This window comes from Equus caballus, chromosome 1 (assembly GCF_041296265.1).
Source record: "Equus caballus isolate H_3958 breed thoroughbred chromosome 1, TB-T2T, whole genome shotgun sequence".
NCBI classification, from domain to species: domain Eukaryota; kingdom Metazoa; phylum Chordata; class Mammalia; order Perissodactyla; family Equidae; genus Equus; species Equus caballus.
Genome location: NC_091684.1, coordinates 104,145,560 through 104,161,248, shown reverse-complemented (window position 1 = coordinate 104,161,248; position 15,689 = coordinate 104,145,560). Strand labels below are relative to the sequence as shown.

The 15,689-nt window shown below is 51.3% G+C and overlaps 1 protein-coding gene across 2 annotated transcripts in view; it reads left to right on the top strand.

Annotated features, from left to right (window-relative positions):
• Positions 1-10,348: 10,348 nt before the first annotated feature.
• Positions 10,349-15,689, top strand: part of ALPK3 (alpha kinase 3) — a 47,579-nt gene continuing 42,238 nt past the window's right edge. For both annotated transcript variants that reach the window (XM_070230546.1, XM_023649645.2), the window contains exon 1: positions 10,349-10,513. In XM_070230546.1, the coding sequence (XP_070086647.1) occupies positions 10,383-10,513 (131 nt within the window). In that variant the 5' untranslated portion in view covers positions 10,349-10,382. The remainder of the gene's footprint in view (positions 10,514-15,689) is intronic.

Here is a 15,689-nt window from a genome sequence, read left to right as displayed (position 1 = left end):
CTTTCCAGTGATTCTCTCTTCATCCTCACAGAGATCTCACAGTTACCCTCCATTTCACAGAGAAGAAAACCGAGGCCCAGAGAGGTTAAAGGACTTGCTGGGCCACCTGTAAGTGATGGTGCTGAGTCAAGCCTGCCTGTTCTAAAGTCCACAGTGTCAACCACTGAGCCACCTTAGTGACTCGGCTCCTTTGGCTGGCTGCCAGCTTGTCCACAGTTTGCAGCCATCCAGACATCCACTTTCCTACCTCTCCTAGGGTTGGGGTGCCCCACTGAGTGCCAGGTTCTCTTTGGAGTCAACCTGTGCCTTGTCACCCGAGGAGAGCCCTGCACGTCACGTTTGCTTGTGATGTTCCGAAGCACATGCAGCATCTCTATGGCCTGTCATTCCCATTGAGATTTATCTTGCCGTTTGAAGACCTTCATTTGGTGGGGTGGGGAGGGGCAGGGTACCATTCTCGAAAAGATTACCCAACCTTCACAGGCAACATGGTTCCCTAAGAGTCCCATATCTTCTGCTCTTTTTTAAGATGTTTTTTTCTAATGGTCTGCTATCATTTGTTATCACGAGAAAACGCTTGCCGCAACAAGCACTTACCTGCACATTAGCTGGGTTGAACGCTCTGCTGATCCAGTTAAACAGATAAGATCCCCACCCTCCTAGAAACTACAATTTAATATACTCGAAGGCTTGACAAATGACTAGTATTTATTTTCCAACTGCTTTATCTCTGTACAATGATATGCTGAATTACTATAAGCTAATTGGTGTAGAAAGAACTATTCCCTTAACTTATGTAAACGGTCTGGTTTTTGAAAACAACAGTTGTGGCTCAGCAAGTTCAACACATAGCCTTCCCTGAGACCAAGGAACCCCCCCGCCTGCCCTGTTCACCACTGTATATTCAGCACTGGGCACACTTTCTTTGACTTGTTTTTTAATTTTCCTGTTTTTTGAAAAATTAATACATATACATGGTAAGACACTTAAATAGTACAAAAGTTTGCAGTGACAGGTGAGCTTCCAATGGTGGTTAGCCTTCAGTTCCCCGGACCCCTCTTTAGGGTTAATCACTGTTACCTGTATCTTGTGTATCCTTTCTGGGCAATTCTATGCATTTATAACTTTTAAATATGTATATTTATATATCTATTTTTAATACAAATGGTAGCATTTGATACACAGTGTACTGAAGCTTGCTTTTTTCCACTTATATAATGGCGGTTGTTCCAAATTCATCCAGTGGGTCCGTCTAATTCTTTGAAAGCTCCCAGCACAGTTCCTTTCATACAATAGTGGTTCATAGAGTGTTTGAATGAATGAATGAATGCATGCATGTGTGAATGGAAGACTCCAATTCAGCTGGTAGCTACAAAGTTCTCTCAGGGTCTGATCTGAGCAAGACAGGGTCTTCTGGATTCTAGAACATTCCCCCTGTCTTTTCCAAGGGATCCAGGCCGTTGTTAACCTTCTCCACCAACAGGTGCCACAGCAGCCTTAGGACTGGGCACAGGGAGCCGTGGGCCCCAGTAGGGGAAAGGGCTGGCTAAGACCCAAGTCCCAAGTATGGGCTTCTTTTGAGGTCCTATTTAAAATGCCTTTTCCTTATTGGAAAATGATAGGACATGATTAGAGAAAATAAAAAACATGTACATTTATAATCCCAACTTACCTTTGTAGTTTTCCTTTTTGCACATCACTTTCCAATCCTCATTCAGTTCAAAGCTGAATTAATGGTATAATTGTGTTGATAATGGAAGTTAACATCAGACTTTTCTATATGACGGACATTATTCTCACATTCATTCCCTTATTTAGCCTCATAACAATCCTATGAGATAGATACTACTGTTATTCTTTTGGAGGTTCAGAGTGGTTGAGTAGTTTCCCTAAGGCCACAGAGCTAGGAAGGGGCAGAGGTGGGATTCAGTTGGGTGTGGCGAGCACTACACTGCCTCTGATTTTGCACCCTACTGTTTTCTGCTTAACATTATGTCTGGACATTTTCTATATTTCTCCATATCCTTGAAATCATCATTTTCAATAATTTTCAAATCAACATAATTTACTTACCCATTTCCCATTTCACATTTAAATTTCCCACTCCATCAGTGCAATGAAGAGTGCTGAGCATATAGCTTTTTACTTCTGCAGAATTATTTCTCAGGAGTTTATCCCTATTTTTCTTTCTTTTTTGGTGAGGAAGATTCGCCCCAAGCTAACATCTGTGCCAGTCTTCCTCTATTGTGTATGTGGGACACTGCCACAGCATGGCTTGACAAACCATGTGTAAGTCCACCCCTGGGATCTGAACCCACAAACCCTGGGCTGCCAAAGTGGAGCGTGCAAACCTAATCACTATGCCACCAGGCTGGCCCTGTCCCTATTTTTCTTGACTAAACTCACTGGCAGTGTGACAGAAGGAAGAAAGCCACCAGTGACTAGAAATCAGAAGCCCTAGTCTCCAATCTGGACTCGGTAACTAAGTCATTTGATCTCTCTTGGCCTCAGTTTTCACATCTGTCATTGGGGGAGGCCAGGGTCGGGGGGGGGGGTGACACTTGGTTTAAATCTGGGGATCTTAAGCCTGGGTAGATTTTATTTTCTCCATCCTGTGTATGTTTATGTCAAAATAGAAGAGACCCTCCCAAAGGCAAGAACCCTTACTGAATTTCTTTCTTTCTTTGTTTTGTTTATTTATTGACTTTTGGCCTAGATATGTACAACAATGGAAAAGATCTCTGTTACTCAGTCCCCTCCCTCCAAGGTAATCTCACTTTTGTTTGCATTTATTTATATTTCCATTTGCATCCTTTGCATTGCATTTACCCTTTTTCAGATAGAGTTCGAGCTCTTCTATGAGGACCTATTTCCTTTGGCTTTTGTCAAGCCTTTCCAAGTTTGAACTCTGTTTACTTGATAATTCCCAAGTGTCTTCAAATCCTTCTGTTTCCCAGGTGCCTTTTCATTAGGGACCTAGGTCCAGACAAATTCTTGAGCTAGTTCCTTGTAGTCATGTGTTGGCCTTTTCAAATGCTCTTGCTTTTTATAATATTTATTATTATTTGCAAATTGAAATAGAGTTTTCAGTGCATGAATACTGAAAAGTCAACAAATGTGCAATTGATCGTATGGAAAATGGGGCAGAAGGATAGGATAAAACCATTTAAGTCAATTCTACCTGGGACAAGCCCCCATCCTAGTGCGTGCTCCAGTGGTGGGGTAGCAGCAGCACCATCTCATTTGACTGGTAGGCACGGTATCATATATGTGTACAGTAGAGAATTAGTCTAAAATCTACCAGATCTTACTTCTAAGACTTAATCTCATTGCCTTTGTCTCTCTTTTCTGTGAAAATGGAGACAGTTGATTATGCCTTTGACGTTTGAAGAGAGTGATGAAGCCAATCTTCGATCTGGCATTCATTAAACTGGGAAGCTGCATTGTTTCTAAGCTTCCCCTCTCAGTTCTAGCCCACGGAACACTGTACAATTCTTATTTTCCTCTGGGGTTTTTTAGTTCTCACAACAGTTTGCTTAGAATTTTGCCCTAAGACTCATTGTGCATGGACGGGGCTGAGTATTTTTGGCACCTGAGGAGGAGAGTAGGTTCTGCTTTCTAAGAAGCTCTTTGCCTAAGAAGGAGGCTTCCCGTTTCTACCCTACACAGGTCCTGAGGAGGGCTCCAATGTGATTTTAAAATGGGGAAAAGGAGAAGACAAGGTGGGCGAGTAGGGAGGTGTTGGTGAGGAAAGGGATGGAAAGTCACAGAGGAGCAGGCAGGAGAGGGTGAACAGGGCAGGAGTTTAGAACGTGGAAACAGCACTCGACTTTTAGGGTGGGCGATGATGGTTAGAAACTAGGAGTGGCTCAGGAGGAGGAAGTGTGGTGGGTGCTAGCAGGGTTGAAAATGGAGGCAGTGGCTTGATTTGTCAGTGGCATCCCTTGGGGGAGCAGTAATTGCAGCAGCTGTTGCCAGGAGGTGTTAACATTTTTAAAAGAAGGAGAAGATGTAGCTGTTGTGGAAAACGAGGGCTGGCTGAGATACAAAAGTTTCCTTAGAAAAAGACTTGAAAGGGGAGGAAGGCGACTGGTTCACCCTGCAAGAAGACCGGGAGAGGCCTGGGCGGGGAGGGACCTTCCCCAGGCCTAGCTGAGGATGTGGAGTCTGTGTCCTGGGTCTGATCAACTAATTGCTGCCCTTTGACCACAGAGTCACCCTCTCATCTAATGATTCCTTTATTCTGGAAAGGGCCTACATGTGTGGCAGAAATTCCTGGCCCCTCCAATCCTGTGTGCAATCAGAGTGGGTGGATTGGGGAGGGCCCCTGGCTGGGGCGGCTCTACCCTTGAGTCCCAAATTCCCCTTCCAATCAAACCAGAATCAGGAGTGGCTTTTTCTTGCCAGTAATCCTTTAATTGGTGTCCAGCACAGCTGCGGCCACGTCTCCAATCCCTGGAGTGCCAGAGCGGCCAGCTCATCCCACAGCAGCAGGACCTGGAATCTCCACCCTCCAGAATCAGGGGTTCAGCCACCCCGAGCTGGGAGCTGCGGGAGCTCTTGGAGGGAGGTCCGACACGCAGGCCAGAGCACTGCAGATTGGCTGGCAGGAAAGTCAGCTTGCAGCAGGAGGCAGTCGGTTCCCCTGGGACGGCAGGACTAGCAGAAATCTAGGGCTTTGTTGAACTCAGGGCTGAAATCTTTAAAATGAATGGAATCAAGAGAAGGAAAAATAGAAAGAGGGAACTGGAGGGGTGGACACGCATTTGCTTAACTTACCACGCTACCAATGACCTCTACTGAGATGGGTCTGGGGAGCTTCGAAGCCTGGAGTGGAAGCCAATGATGCGTTAAGGAAGGTCTCACTGACTTCTGGCCTCAGTTCCTGTGCCATAGCCTGTGGGAAAAGCGGCCTCAGCCTGAGTCCACATAGATGCCAAAAATCCAAAATAAGATCTTGAAAGTCTACCGACCAGAATGAGGTTGACGGTAGTTGTACTTTGCCCTGGAGAGCTCACGTGTGAAGTGTGACGTTCATGGCACGGTAGCTTAAGGTGAACATGGCAAAGAGGACTCGTTCAGAGGGGACCTCCAGCATGGTGTGGGGTTCTCAGTGCCATTTCACTCAAGGAGCTATTGAAGGATCCTGATGTTTTGTCAAGAAAAGAGATGTTCCACCATCACTATTTTCACACCTTTGCAGGGTTGTCACATCAAATAGGAGTCTAGACTTCCTCTGTGTGGCCTCAGAGGGCAGATCAGAATTAGACTCAATAAAAGGAAAATCCTCCTGGAAATGAAAGGGCTCCCTGGAGGAGCGCATAAATTCCCAGTCCCTGGAAATGTCCATGCACAGGCTGGGGGGACCCCAGACAGGAGTGTCCTAGACAGCCCCGAGGCCTCGCAGTGGCAGGACGAGGCTAGAGGTGGAGCAGGTACTACATGATGGCCAAGGCTCCTTCCTGCCAACGCTGAGTGGTCCCTGCCCCCTGTTTCCTCCCCTCCATGCAGCTGGGGCCACTTGTTCTTCCACTCAGACTTCTCCCTGCTCCAGGCCAGGGGACCGACTTTGGCCCCGAGGAGCTCCATGATAACGCCTAGGGACTGGCCTCAGGCATCTCTGGTTGGGAGGGCCTTGCTCTCACCTCTGCTTCAGCTGCTTCTGCCTTGTTGGGGAGGCTGAAGTTGGCGCTCTATAACCCGCCTCTAGTAACCCATTACTGCTCCATAATGTAACCAGTTTCCTTTGAGCTCTTTTGAGAAGTGAAGGTAGCGAAGGGAAGTGAAAGATGGGGTAAACATTTCAGGGAAAAGCAAACATTTGATCATCCTCATAGGATGTGAGGCAGGGCCCGGGGCGCGGCGGGGGAGGACAAGGAGAGCTGATGGAGCAGACGTTTGAGGGCCTTGGGAGGGAGCAACATACATTTTGAAGCAGAGGTTAGCGTGACTCAGGGATGATATAGCTAGCCCATCCTCCTTCAAAGTTGAAGTTCTTGCCTGACGGTTTCACTTTTCCTTGCATTTTGAAGGTACAGCTGACTACTGCCAGTGAGGAAGGCAAAGGAGAGGTTGGAACCTTGTTTGGAACAGTTGCTGTAGGGAAAGGAAAAGGTCAGCTTGGGGGAGCATAAAAGGATTGCCAAGCTGCCCGAGATTGGACTCAGGCTGGAAACCAGAAATGTTGGCCAGCCTTGGGGCAAGAAGCCCCTGTTAGGAACCAGATTCCAGGTTAGGAACCAACAAGGCAAACGTAGTAGAGGTCAAGGGGCAAGTGAAACGAGACCCCTGAGGAAAGCGTAGCTGTAGGTGAAGTTATTGTCCACTCTACTGTGTCTGTGTGTAGATAGGATGGGATGGGGGTGGATAAAGAAGCCAGGGAGGAACTCTTGGGTGGATGATTCAGGGGGGAATTGGAGTCTGGAATTGCCCTAAAGCTGAGGGCAGCTGTGGTAGGTGGAAGGATAACAGGATGGCATTTTAGAGATGGAGAAATGCCTCTGACAAGTTTCAAGCAGTGGGCATTTGACTGGGTGGTTAAAGGGAAGTGGGGGTGAAGGTCTTTGAGAGGATGAGGTCAGTGGACCTGCTGCCAGGGTGTTGGTTGAGCTATTAGCCTAGAATGATGGCAGGGGACCAGAGCCTGGTGCACAGTGGCACTCAATGTGAGGTGGCCTGAACTCAGTAAGTCCAGGTGGAAGATGGTGAGGAACATGGAACGGTGTCCTGATAGCCAATAAATATTGGATAATGTATGACCTTGGCTAGTGCTTCAGAGGATGGTGGATCGTTCCCTTTGAATTTTGTTAGCATTGGAAGACAGAGAGCTGAGTAGGAAAGGAAAGACATGGAGCTAAGTCAAAATAAAAGGCATGTTCACACTCACCCAGACCTTGAGGAGAGGGGCTGACATAGTTGGTCATACTGTCCTGGGAGACCCTGCTAGATTCTGGCAGGGAGTAGCTTCCTTTGTCACCCTGAGCTAAGTATGTTAATTAACAATAGCCCACGATATTCCTACCACGAGCACCCAGTTTACTCTGGGGGCCCAAGAAATTCAAAGCAGCTGGGAGAGGGGATCCTGGCACCAGTAACAAATGCCTACAGTGCTTTGTCAGTGCTCATATTTAATAGCAAATACTGGCTGCTTTGTATTACGGTTACTTCCAACACAGAAAGCCAGCATCTGCTCTTTCAGCACCATGAGCAAGCCTCTCTCAGAGGATTTAATTCTGTTGTAATTCTCATTCTTTCAGGCGGGAGAGATTCTCAAGGGTAGACACTGTAACTTGTTCAGTTCTGTACCCTCAGCACCTGGCATAATGCCCAGGGTGTAGTAGTTAGTAGTTACTCGATAAATACTTGCTTTTGAGGAAGATTAGCCCTGAGCTAACATCCGCCACCAATCCTCCTCGTTTTGCTGAGGAAGATTGTCCCTGAGCTAATATCTGTGCCCATCTTCCTCTGTTTTGTATGTGGAACGCCTGCCAGGGCATGGCTTGATGAGCAATGCATAGGTCTGCTCCTGGGATCCAAACCGGTAAACCCTGGGCCGCCGAAGCGGAGCGTGTGAACTTAACCTCTATGCCACCAGGCAGCCCCTGGAAGAGCGGAGTTAGGACCCGAGTCCCCACACTCCTAGCCAATACTCGTTAGATACTGCCTCACATGTCCTCTCTCTCCTGGTAGTCTGTAAGCTCAGAGAGGAAAGAGATGGTACCTCTTTGACCTCTCCATCCTGGAGTGCCTTGACACTCCTGACTCAGCTCTGCTGCTATCATCATGAAAATCTGCTTGTTAAATTGGCAAATAGCAAGAAGCTGGGAAGGATAGATTATACACTGAGTGCGTGACAGGAGCAGAATTCAAAAAGATTTAGACAAGAAGGAAAGGGAGTGTGAGACTAAGAAGATGAGATTTAACTGAAAAAAAAAAGGTAGAAGTTTGCACTTAGGATAAAAAAGGCTTTACAAGTAGAAGTGGGAAAGACTTAGATGAACAGTGGTTCGTGTTGGAAACTCACAGGCTCAGGATCAATGAAATAATTGGGCTGCCAAAAAAGTTGCTGCTCATGTGTGGAGCCCAGACCCAGAGAGATGCTAATTCAGTTGTAGGCTGCTCTGGTTTGACCTCTGTTGGGGGGGTGGGGGTGGGGGTCACATTTTCAAAAGGAAATTGATAAACTGGAGAGTCACTAGAGTAACTGGTGGTGCCATATCCGTTGTCATATGAGAAATGGCCTAAAAGGGAAGCCGAGGTTCCTCAGTGTACTAGGCGAGGCCTTCAGGATCTGGTCCCTGCCTAGTTCTCGTCTCCTCTTTCTACTTGCCCATCTCCTTTACACTTGAGTGACGTGTATACCAGGCTGTTGCATACCTCCACGTCTTCATGCATACAGTTCCCTCCATCTGGAATATTCTGTCCACCCTGTCCACAACAGTCTACTTGGTGAGCACCTATGTAATTTTCAAAATCCTTCTCAGCCTCACTTCTCTGTAAAGCTGTCCTAACCAAGTCCCCAGGGAGAACTGACCACTCTCTCCTCTATACTTTTGTGCTTCCCTATACACAGTTTTATATCTGTGCATTCACCCTGCATTGTATTTTGCTTATATGCCTGTCTCCCGTATCAGACTCTAAGCTTCTTGAAGGCACAGATGCTGTGACCTCTGCCTCTAGCACATGTGCTCTAGCCCGAAACGTGGAAGTTCACATGATTTAAACCAAATGAACCAAACTTCAAGCAGGCTTTCCAATATTTGAAGGACTGTCCTGTTGATGACTGGAGAGATTTTAATGTGTGCACTTCCAGAGAGCCAGGAACAAGGATGAATGGGGCATGTGGTCAGGAGACAGATTTGGGCCCACTAGCAGAAAACACTTTAGTATTGGTCAGCACTCTCAGATTCCACCAACAGAAACCTCATTTGAGGCAGCTTGAGCAAAGGGAGAACTTTTTTGGTATACAAAGTCCAAGAAATGGTTGAACTGCCAACCAGCAGGAAGGCCAGGGACAAAGCTGGATGTCAGGAACACCTGCAACCGGGCACCTGAAAGCCATCAGGACTCTGTGCCCCTTGCCTCTGCTTCTTTGTGTGTCAGCTTCCTTCTTCCTCACTGCAGCCTGGCCTCCTCTGCACGGCAGGAACCATGGCTGCTGAAAGCTTGGACCTCATAGCTCACAGCTTTGCACCACCAGGGACTGGTTTTCTTTCCCAACTCCCATGAAAAACATTTTGGTGAAGAACTTTGATTGGCACAACTCGGGTCTGATGCCTACCGCTGTGGTTAGGGACATGGGTACTGGCAATAACCTGGCTTGAGTCAGATGCCAGCCAACTGAGGCCCAGGGCGGGATCATGTAGGAAAAAGACAGTTGCCATTGGACCCACACAGTGAGAGCAGGGGAAGATCTATTTCCAAAAGGAGTGGGGATGTGGGTGCATCTTCCAGAACAGAGGGTTTGTACTCCTTTGCTCCAGCTTTCTAATGATTACAGCCATCCAGCGCCAAGCACTTTCTGGATGCTCTCAGGGATCCAGGAGAAGAAAGGATGGATAAACAGACTGTGGTCACTCCCAATATTTAGAACCAGGTTCACCCGGTGCTTAGAACCTTGCTCTCAGAAATTGCTGAATGACTGAATTGTTTTTCTGGGCATTAGGGCTCAGCCCACTTCCCCCTCAGGTGCTGGGAAATGGAGGCTGAAGGGGTGGAGAAGGAGGTTCAATTATTCTAGAAGTTTCATTGAGCCCATAATCTATATAGGTTCGATAATGGAGGGGAACACAAGACACATATCCAGAGGCGTTCTGGCCTCCTAGGGACTGAAGTCACTAATGGAGGCGTGTGGGTTTGCCTAAGTGCTGGACCAGCAGCCCCCGGCAAGGCGAGGGCCAGTCAGCCTGTCGCACCGGACCTAGCCCCAGCTCCAAGCAGCTTTGTCCCCCTCGGGGCTTCGCCTCGCCGCTCCGCGCCTCTCCTTGGGGACTTCGGCGTCTGCAGGGCGGATGGGAGCAGGGAGGGAGGGCTGGCGGGAAGCTGGGGTCCCGGGCCTCCATGAAGGTGCGCCTGCTCGCCCTCCTTGCTCAGCGGCCTCCCCGGCCCGACGCGGGGCAGCTCCGGGCGCAGGGGGCGCCGCGCCCCGGCGGGCCGTCGGTCGGCGAGGGCAGGGGCGGCCAGCCCCGGGGGCGGCCCCTGGGCAGGGCTGGCGAGGCCCCGCTGCCCGGCGCCCCCCGGCGCCCGGGAGGCCGCGCCGGCCGGGCCGGGCCGGGCCGGGGGAGGGACAGCAGCAGGTGACGCCGGCCGGCCGCGGGGCTATAAATAGGGGCGCGCGTCCGCGGGGAGCGGCGGCCGGAGCGCGGGCAGGGGCCGGCGGCAGCATGGGGTCGCGGAGGGCGCCTGGCGCGGGCGGGAGGGCCGGGGCGGGGGGTGACGGCGAGGACGACGGGCCAGTGTGGACCCCCAGCCCGGCCAGCCGCAGCTACCTGCTCAGCCTGCGGCCCGCCATCAGGTGAGTCGCGCGCGCGGGGGGCCGGGCCGGGCCGGGCGGTGCGCCGGGCAGGCCCTCGGGTGGGTCCCTGGGATGGAGCCCTCTGATGGGGCCCTCGGATGGGGCTCTCCCATGGGGCCCTCGGTTGGGGCCCGGTGCGCCAGCCCGAGGCACCGCCTGGCCTCTGGAGGCCCGAAGCCTGGGGACATGGCCAGGACGGAATGGACCCCTCGGCTCCTCCTGACCTCTCGTGGCCCGTGGGCCTCGGGCCTTTGGCAATGCGAGGCTCCTCGGAGGAGAAAGGCCCTACTCTGGGGTGATATCCCAGGGCCCGAAGGCTTTCCTTATCTCCCCCACCTCACTCCCCCGCCACCAGCACCCTCACCCCGGACTCAGCTACTCCCTGGCCTCGGATTCCACAGTCGGTGATAAGGAAAGCCAGAGTGGCTGAAATTCCTCCCCGGCTGGACGGGAGCAGAGGAGCATGGGAGGGGGTGAGGGAATAGGGGGAGCTGCTGGGGAGACCACCCTGAGTGGGGCCTGCTTAGCTGGGTGGGGTGGGGGGGGTGCGCTGCTGAGGGAAGGGGGAGAATTCACCAGGAAGAAATAAATTTAGCAGATACTTTCGTCTTCCGCAGGATCTGGGTGGGGGCTGGTGAGGTGGAGGGGCGGGATGAGGTGCTGGTTGGCCCTGTCTGAAGATTCAGAGCTGTGGTTCTGAGGGAACCAACTGCCCTGCCCAGTGTGGAGGATGCCAAGGGAGGGGTCACACTGGTGAGCCCTTTACTCATCTTCCAAGAGCTGTGTGTGGATGCTTTGTTTTAGGAGCTGGGCTATCCACAGATATAAGGACACACAGGTAGACAATAGAGAAGCATACCAGCACTCAAAGACACTCAGGGACACGGGCACAGCCGTGGAGACGGACGCTTCCTGCACTCTCTGGGCAGCTCAGTTTCCCTCCCACTGGCGAGCCTATTTTCCAAAGGGGATTGTGATGGTTGGCTCTGGGGATAGTGGTTGTGTCACAGCCCCAGAACTTGGCTTGTTGGTTCTGCAGAAAACAGCCACTGCTCTGAGAAGCTGCCCGGAGACTTCTTGTCCTCCGTTCCTAAAACGGCACAAAAACAGGCATCAAGGACGTTCAGGAAAAGTCCCAGGCACTTCCTCGTGGATTGGCTGAGTTCTGTTGACCTTGGAGTTGGAAAAGTTCAAATGTAACCGGAACCGGTTTCTGCATAAAACTCGTCAAACGGTGTCACATGTCTGGGGCAGGGCGGAGGGCTGGTGTTAGTGACTGAGTCAGACTCAACAAGGCCCCTGGCTGCCAGGAAAGAATGCCCCTTCCTCCTAACCACTGGCTCTACAGAAAAACTGGAACGAAATTTGGACATTTATTCTAGTCCATGGTGAAGCCGTCTTGTAGGTACCTCACACTGGTCTCACACTTGTCACAGTGACTTGTCCGAGCTTTTGCTTCCCCTGTCTGGCCTTTGTCAATACCAGCAGAATACATAGAAGAGGGAATCAGGGCCCGTCTTGGAGACAGTAGTGATGGAGGGAGGGAAGGAGGGGTGGCTTGAAAACCAGGCAGAATGGCGAGGGCAGGGGATCTGGGCTGTTAGGAAAAAGGCTGGAGGGTGGACATGCGTGGCTAAGCAGTTGTGTGGTGGGTAAATTTTAATTGCACGTCTGATGAGCACAAAGCAGCATGCTAGCCCGAGAACTGCAGGTGGGAGAGAAGTGGCTGGCTTAAGTCTCCTTGGACCTAAATGGGAATGCTCTTAAAATGAGACTTGTCATCAAGTGTTTGGAGGGGGCCGGGCTGGGTCAGTGGGAGAAAGGGTTTTCTAGCCCAGGACTGTGCTGTGTTTTGCCTGTGCTAGCAGCCCCAGATCCCCACAGGTCCTGAGGGCCAAGATGGGCCAGATTTCTCTCACCTCTTGAAAAACCTCTGGCCGAAGTGGGGAGAATGTGAATGGGGCTGTTTTGGAGGGTGGGGCAGTTCCCAGGTCTCAAGCAGAGCCTGACTGTCGTGTTGGAGCAGACAACCTTACAGTCTTCTGTCCATCAGAGCGGCCTGGCTGCCTGTGGGTATGGGAAGAGAGCCTAGGAGATGAAGGAGAAAGAGGGCCTCTTGAGGACTTTGCCAGCTGTTCCTGGCTCCAGCCCCGATGAGCACTGTCTATCCCAGCGTCCTCACTGAGAGGCGAGTTCTGTTCCACCCACTCTTGGCTCCAACATTTTCTGGGTCTACTTCTATACAAATCTATCATGGAGCTTTTAGGCATTGTTCTCATGGGCCCTTGTGAGGATGGGCTGCCCCTGGGAGCTGATGAACAGCTGGGCTAGGGGCCGGGCCACCAGAAGCCTTGGCCCAGGTCCAGAACCTGTCTCTGTGTTCATACCTCCCTTCCCCCACCCCACAGCCCTGGAGGAGTTTCCAGATCATATTCAGCTCAAGGATATTTCTAAAGCCCATTGGGGTCAGAGGTCCAAAATGCAATAGTCCCACCAAACTGTAGGCCCAGGCTCCTAGGGCATCCAGCCTCTAGGACCTCACCCCTATAGGAAGGTGGGGCATGGGAAGGCTAGAGTAGGCTGAGGAACCACAGTTGGGGGGATGCAGTAATAGCTGCCTATTCTGAGGGACGCTCAGAAGTTCCAGAAGTCCCTGCCTGCTCCTTTCTTGGAGGCCCTGGTCCGAGTGGGCTCAGAGGAGCAGCAGGACCTGTGATGTTGGCTGCAGACAGCTTCTGACACCTCTTCTCTTCTGCTTGGGTCAGCTGGGTTGCCTAGGGCTTTCAGGGAAACTGAAGCATCAGGCCAGGACTTTCCAAAGAACTTTTATGCCCCAGGATATATGAAAGCCATGAAAAATGGGAAAGCCCAGCTTTCATGGCCAATCCTGGGTCCCCCCAGGCCCACTTTTCTCCTTTATGAAGAGACCTTTCCTTCCTGGGCTGTGAATTCCCATTCTGTAAAATGAAGGTGGCATTAAGAACTCCTTTAGACCTTTCTGCCCTGACATTGGATTCCGCTGGCTCTGACCCCCTCAGAGTTGGTAACTGGGGAATGCTCTGCCCGGGGAGATCCTTGAGCCCAGCTCTGGTCCAGGCGGATCTTCCACCTTCTGAAGACAAGGTGCCTCCATCAGCCAGGAGTCCTCCTGACCTGGCCAGCAGTGTAAGGGTGAGGCCAATGGGGCAAAGGAGCAGAGCATCACAACCAGCCCTAGAGAGAGCCAGGGAGGGGTCACTATCCCAGCTCAGTCCCTTGTCCACTTGTAGAGCCTGTGGAACATGTCATTTTCCTCTCTGAGGTAGAGAGCTGATTCTCTCCCTCTCCTTCCCAGGGAAGAAATCCAGAGTCAACAAAGAGAAATCTCTCAATTCCAAGGAGAAAGACAAAGGAAGTTCATGGTCAGGAAAGGATGGAGTTGGCCAGTGGCTTGGAACCATGGGAGGTTCCGCCCACGCAGCCTCCAGAGGATTTTTAAAGCTCTGAGCAAAGGCAGCTGCATTTTTGCTCCCTTCCTACCATCTTTTCTGGAGCAGCAGCTCCCTCTGGGGAGCAGGACCTTGCCTGTTTGAAAGATCCACTTCCTTCCCTCCCTCCTCTTCCCTTTTCTCTCTCTTCCTTCCATAAAGCAGCTGTAGAATACCCACTGAATGCCTGGCACTGGGCTAGGAGCTCAGAAGCTACAAAAAGAGCCAGGTTTGGAGGCTGGGTGGGCAGAAGGAAAGAGGGAGTGCTTCCCAAGCAAGGAGGACAAAAGTGAAGGCTCAGAGGCCAGGAATGGACATGTCCATGACAACTAGGGACAGGTCTGGTGACAGTGGAACCTGAGTATTGAGAAGTAGAGAACCTTGGCTGTAGTGGGGTGTGAGTAGATGAGGGAGGGCCTTAAGTGCCCAGTCAAGGAGTTGAGACTCAACAATATACGGTGGGGGGACACCAGCATTTTTTTCAGGGCGGCGGTGTGATGTGACGGCTGAAGGAGAAGGGGGTTGAGGTGGTCATCAAATATGGAGCCATGAGGGTCTAGATCAGAACACAATAGCAGGAGTAGAGAGAAAGGGAGAAAGAAGGGCCAAGTTGTTTTTGCAGGTTGGGGGTTGGAGGAGAAGGAAGAGTCCAAAATGGCAGACTTACAGCTTTGGAGTTTGGGATCGTGCTGGTGGTAGCCACAAACCCAGGAGCACTGGAGCAGAAGCCATGTGTTTGGATAGAGGATGAGTTTGGTTTTCTGGTTATAAAGAGACAGGCTGTCAGTGGAGCTTGCTTGTGGATAGAGAGGTAGACCACAAGTGCCGTTGAGCAAGCTGGGCTGCTGATAACGAAGGGAGAGTTATTCTCTTGGTGGGAACAGCTGAAGAGACTGAGTGTGGGTGCGGTGGCCCCTGAGGTCTCCCAAATTGCTGTGGGAGATAGTGGCCCTAGATGCCACTGGAGGTATTTCTATTAGGAAAGGTGGAGGCAGAGGAAACAGTTGGCTCATATCAGCTGGGCTGCATCTCCCCTAAGGGGCAGACCTGTGTGGGTCCTCAGCCCCCAGTGGCCTCCGCAGCCCCTAGCTAGTGTCCACTTTCAGCTGCCCTGGGCAGGAGGGAGGGTCAGGGCCTCCAGGCATAACAGGGCGGGTGCTGGTCTGACCCAGCTGGGTGCCTCCTGGCTCCTGCTGAATTAACTGCTTTGTCTTTCTCCTCTTCTTCACTCTCCTAGCTGGTTTGCCTTGCGTGGCCTCTTTAACCATATTTTAACATATTAATGGGCGTTCTTCAAGCCACCTGTCTCCTTCTCAGCCTGTTAGGAGATTTCCAGGAATGGGGGGCACTTCTCCCCCAAAAGGCCAAGGGTCGAAGCAGGAACTGCCCCCAGGCCGATGTGTCACAGGCCAGGGGAAACATGCCCAGCAGCTGTGAGCCCCGCTCTTGGGGTCAGTAACCCAAGTGCCTGGGACACACCTTTCTCAAAGTACAGCCCCGAGGGGCCTCCTTTCTGCCTAACCATTTCCCTGGATTCTGCTGCCTTTAACGAGCTCTTGGTTTCAGATGAACTGGTGTCCGGTGGTGAGGCCACTTGCTAACTGGAGCAGGCCAACTAAGACAGCTGGTCCCTTTTAATAGAAAGGCCTCTGGGCCCCAAATGGGGGCCGATTAATACTTTGCAGACTGTTGTTGATTTCGCCTCCTCC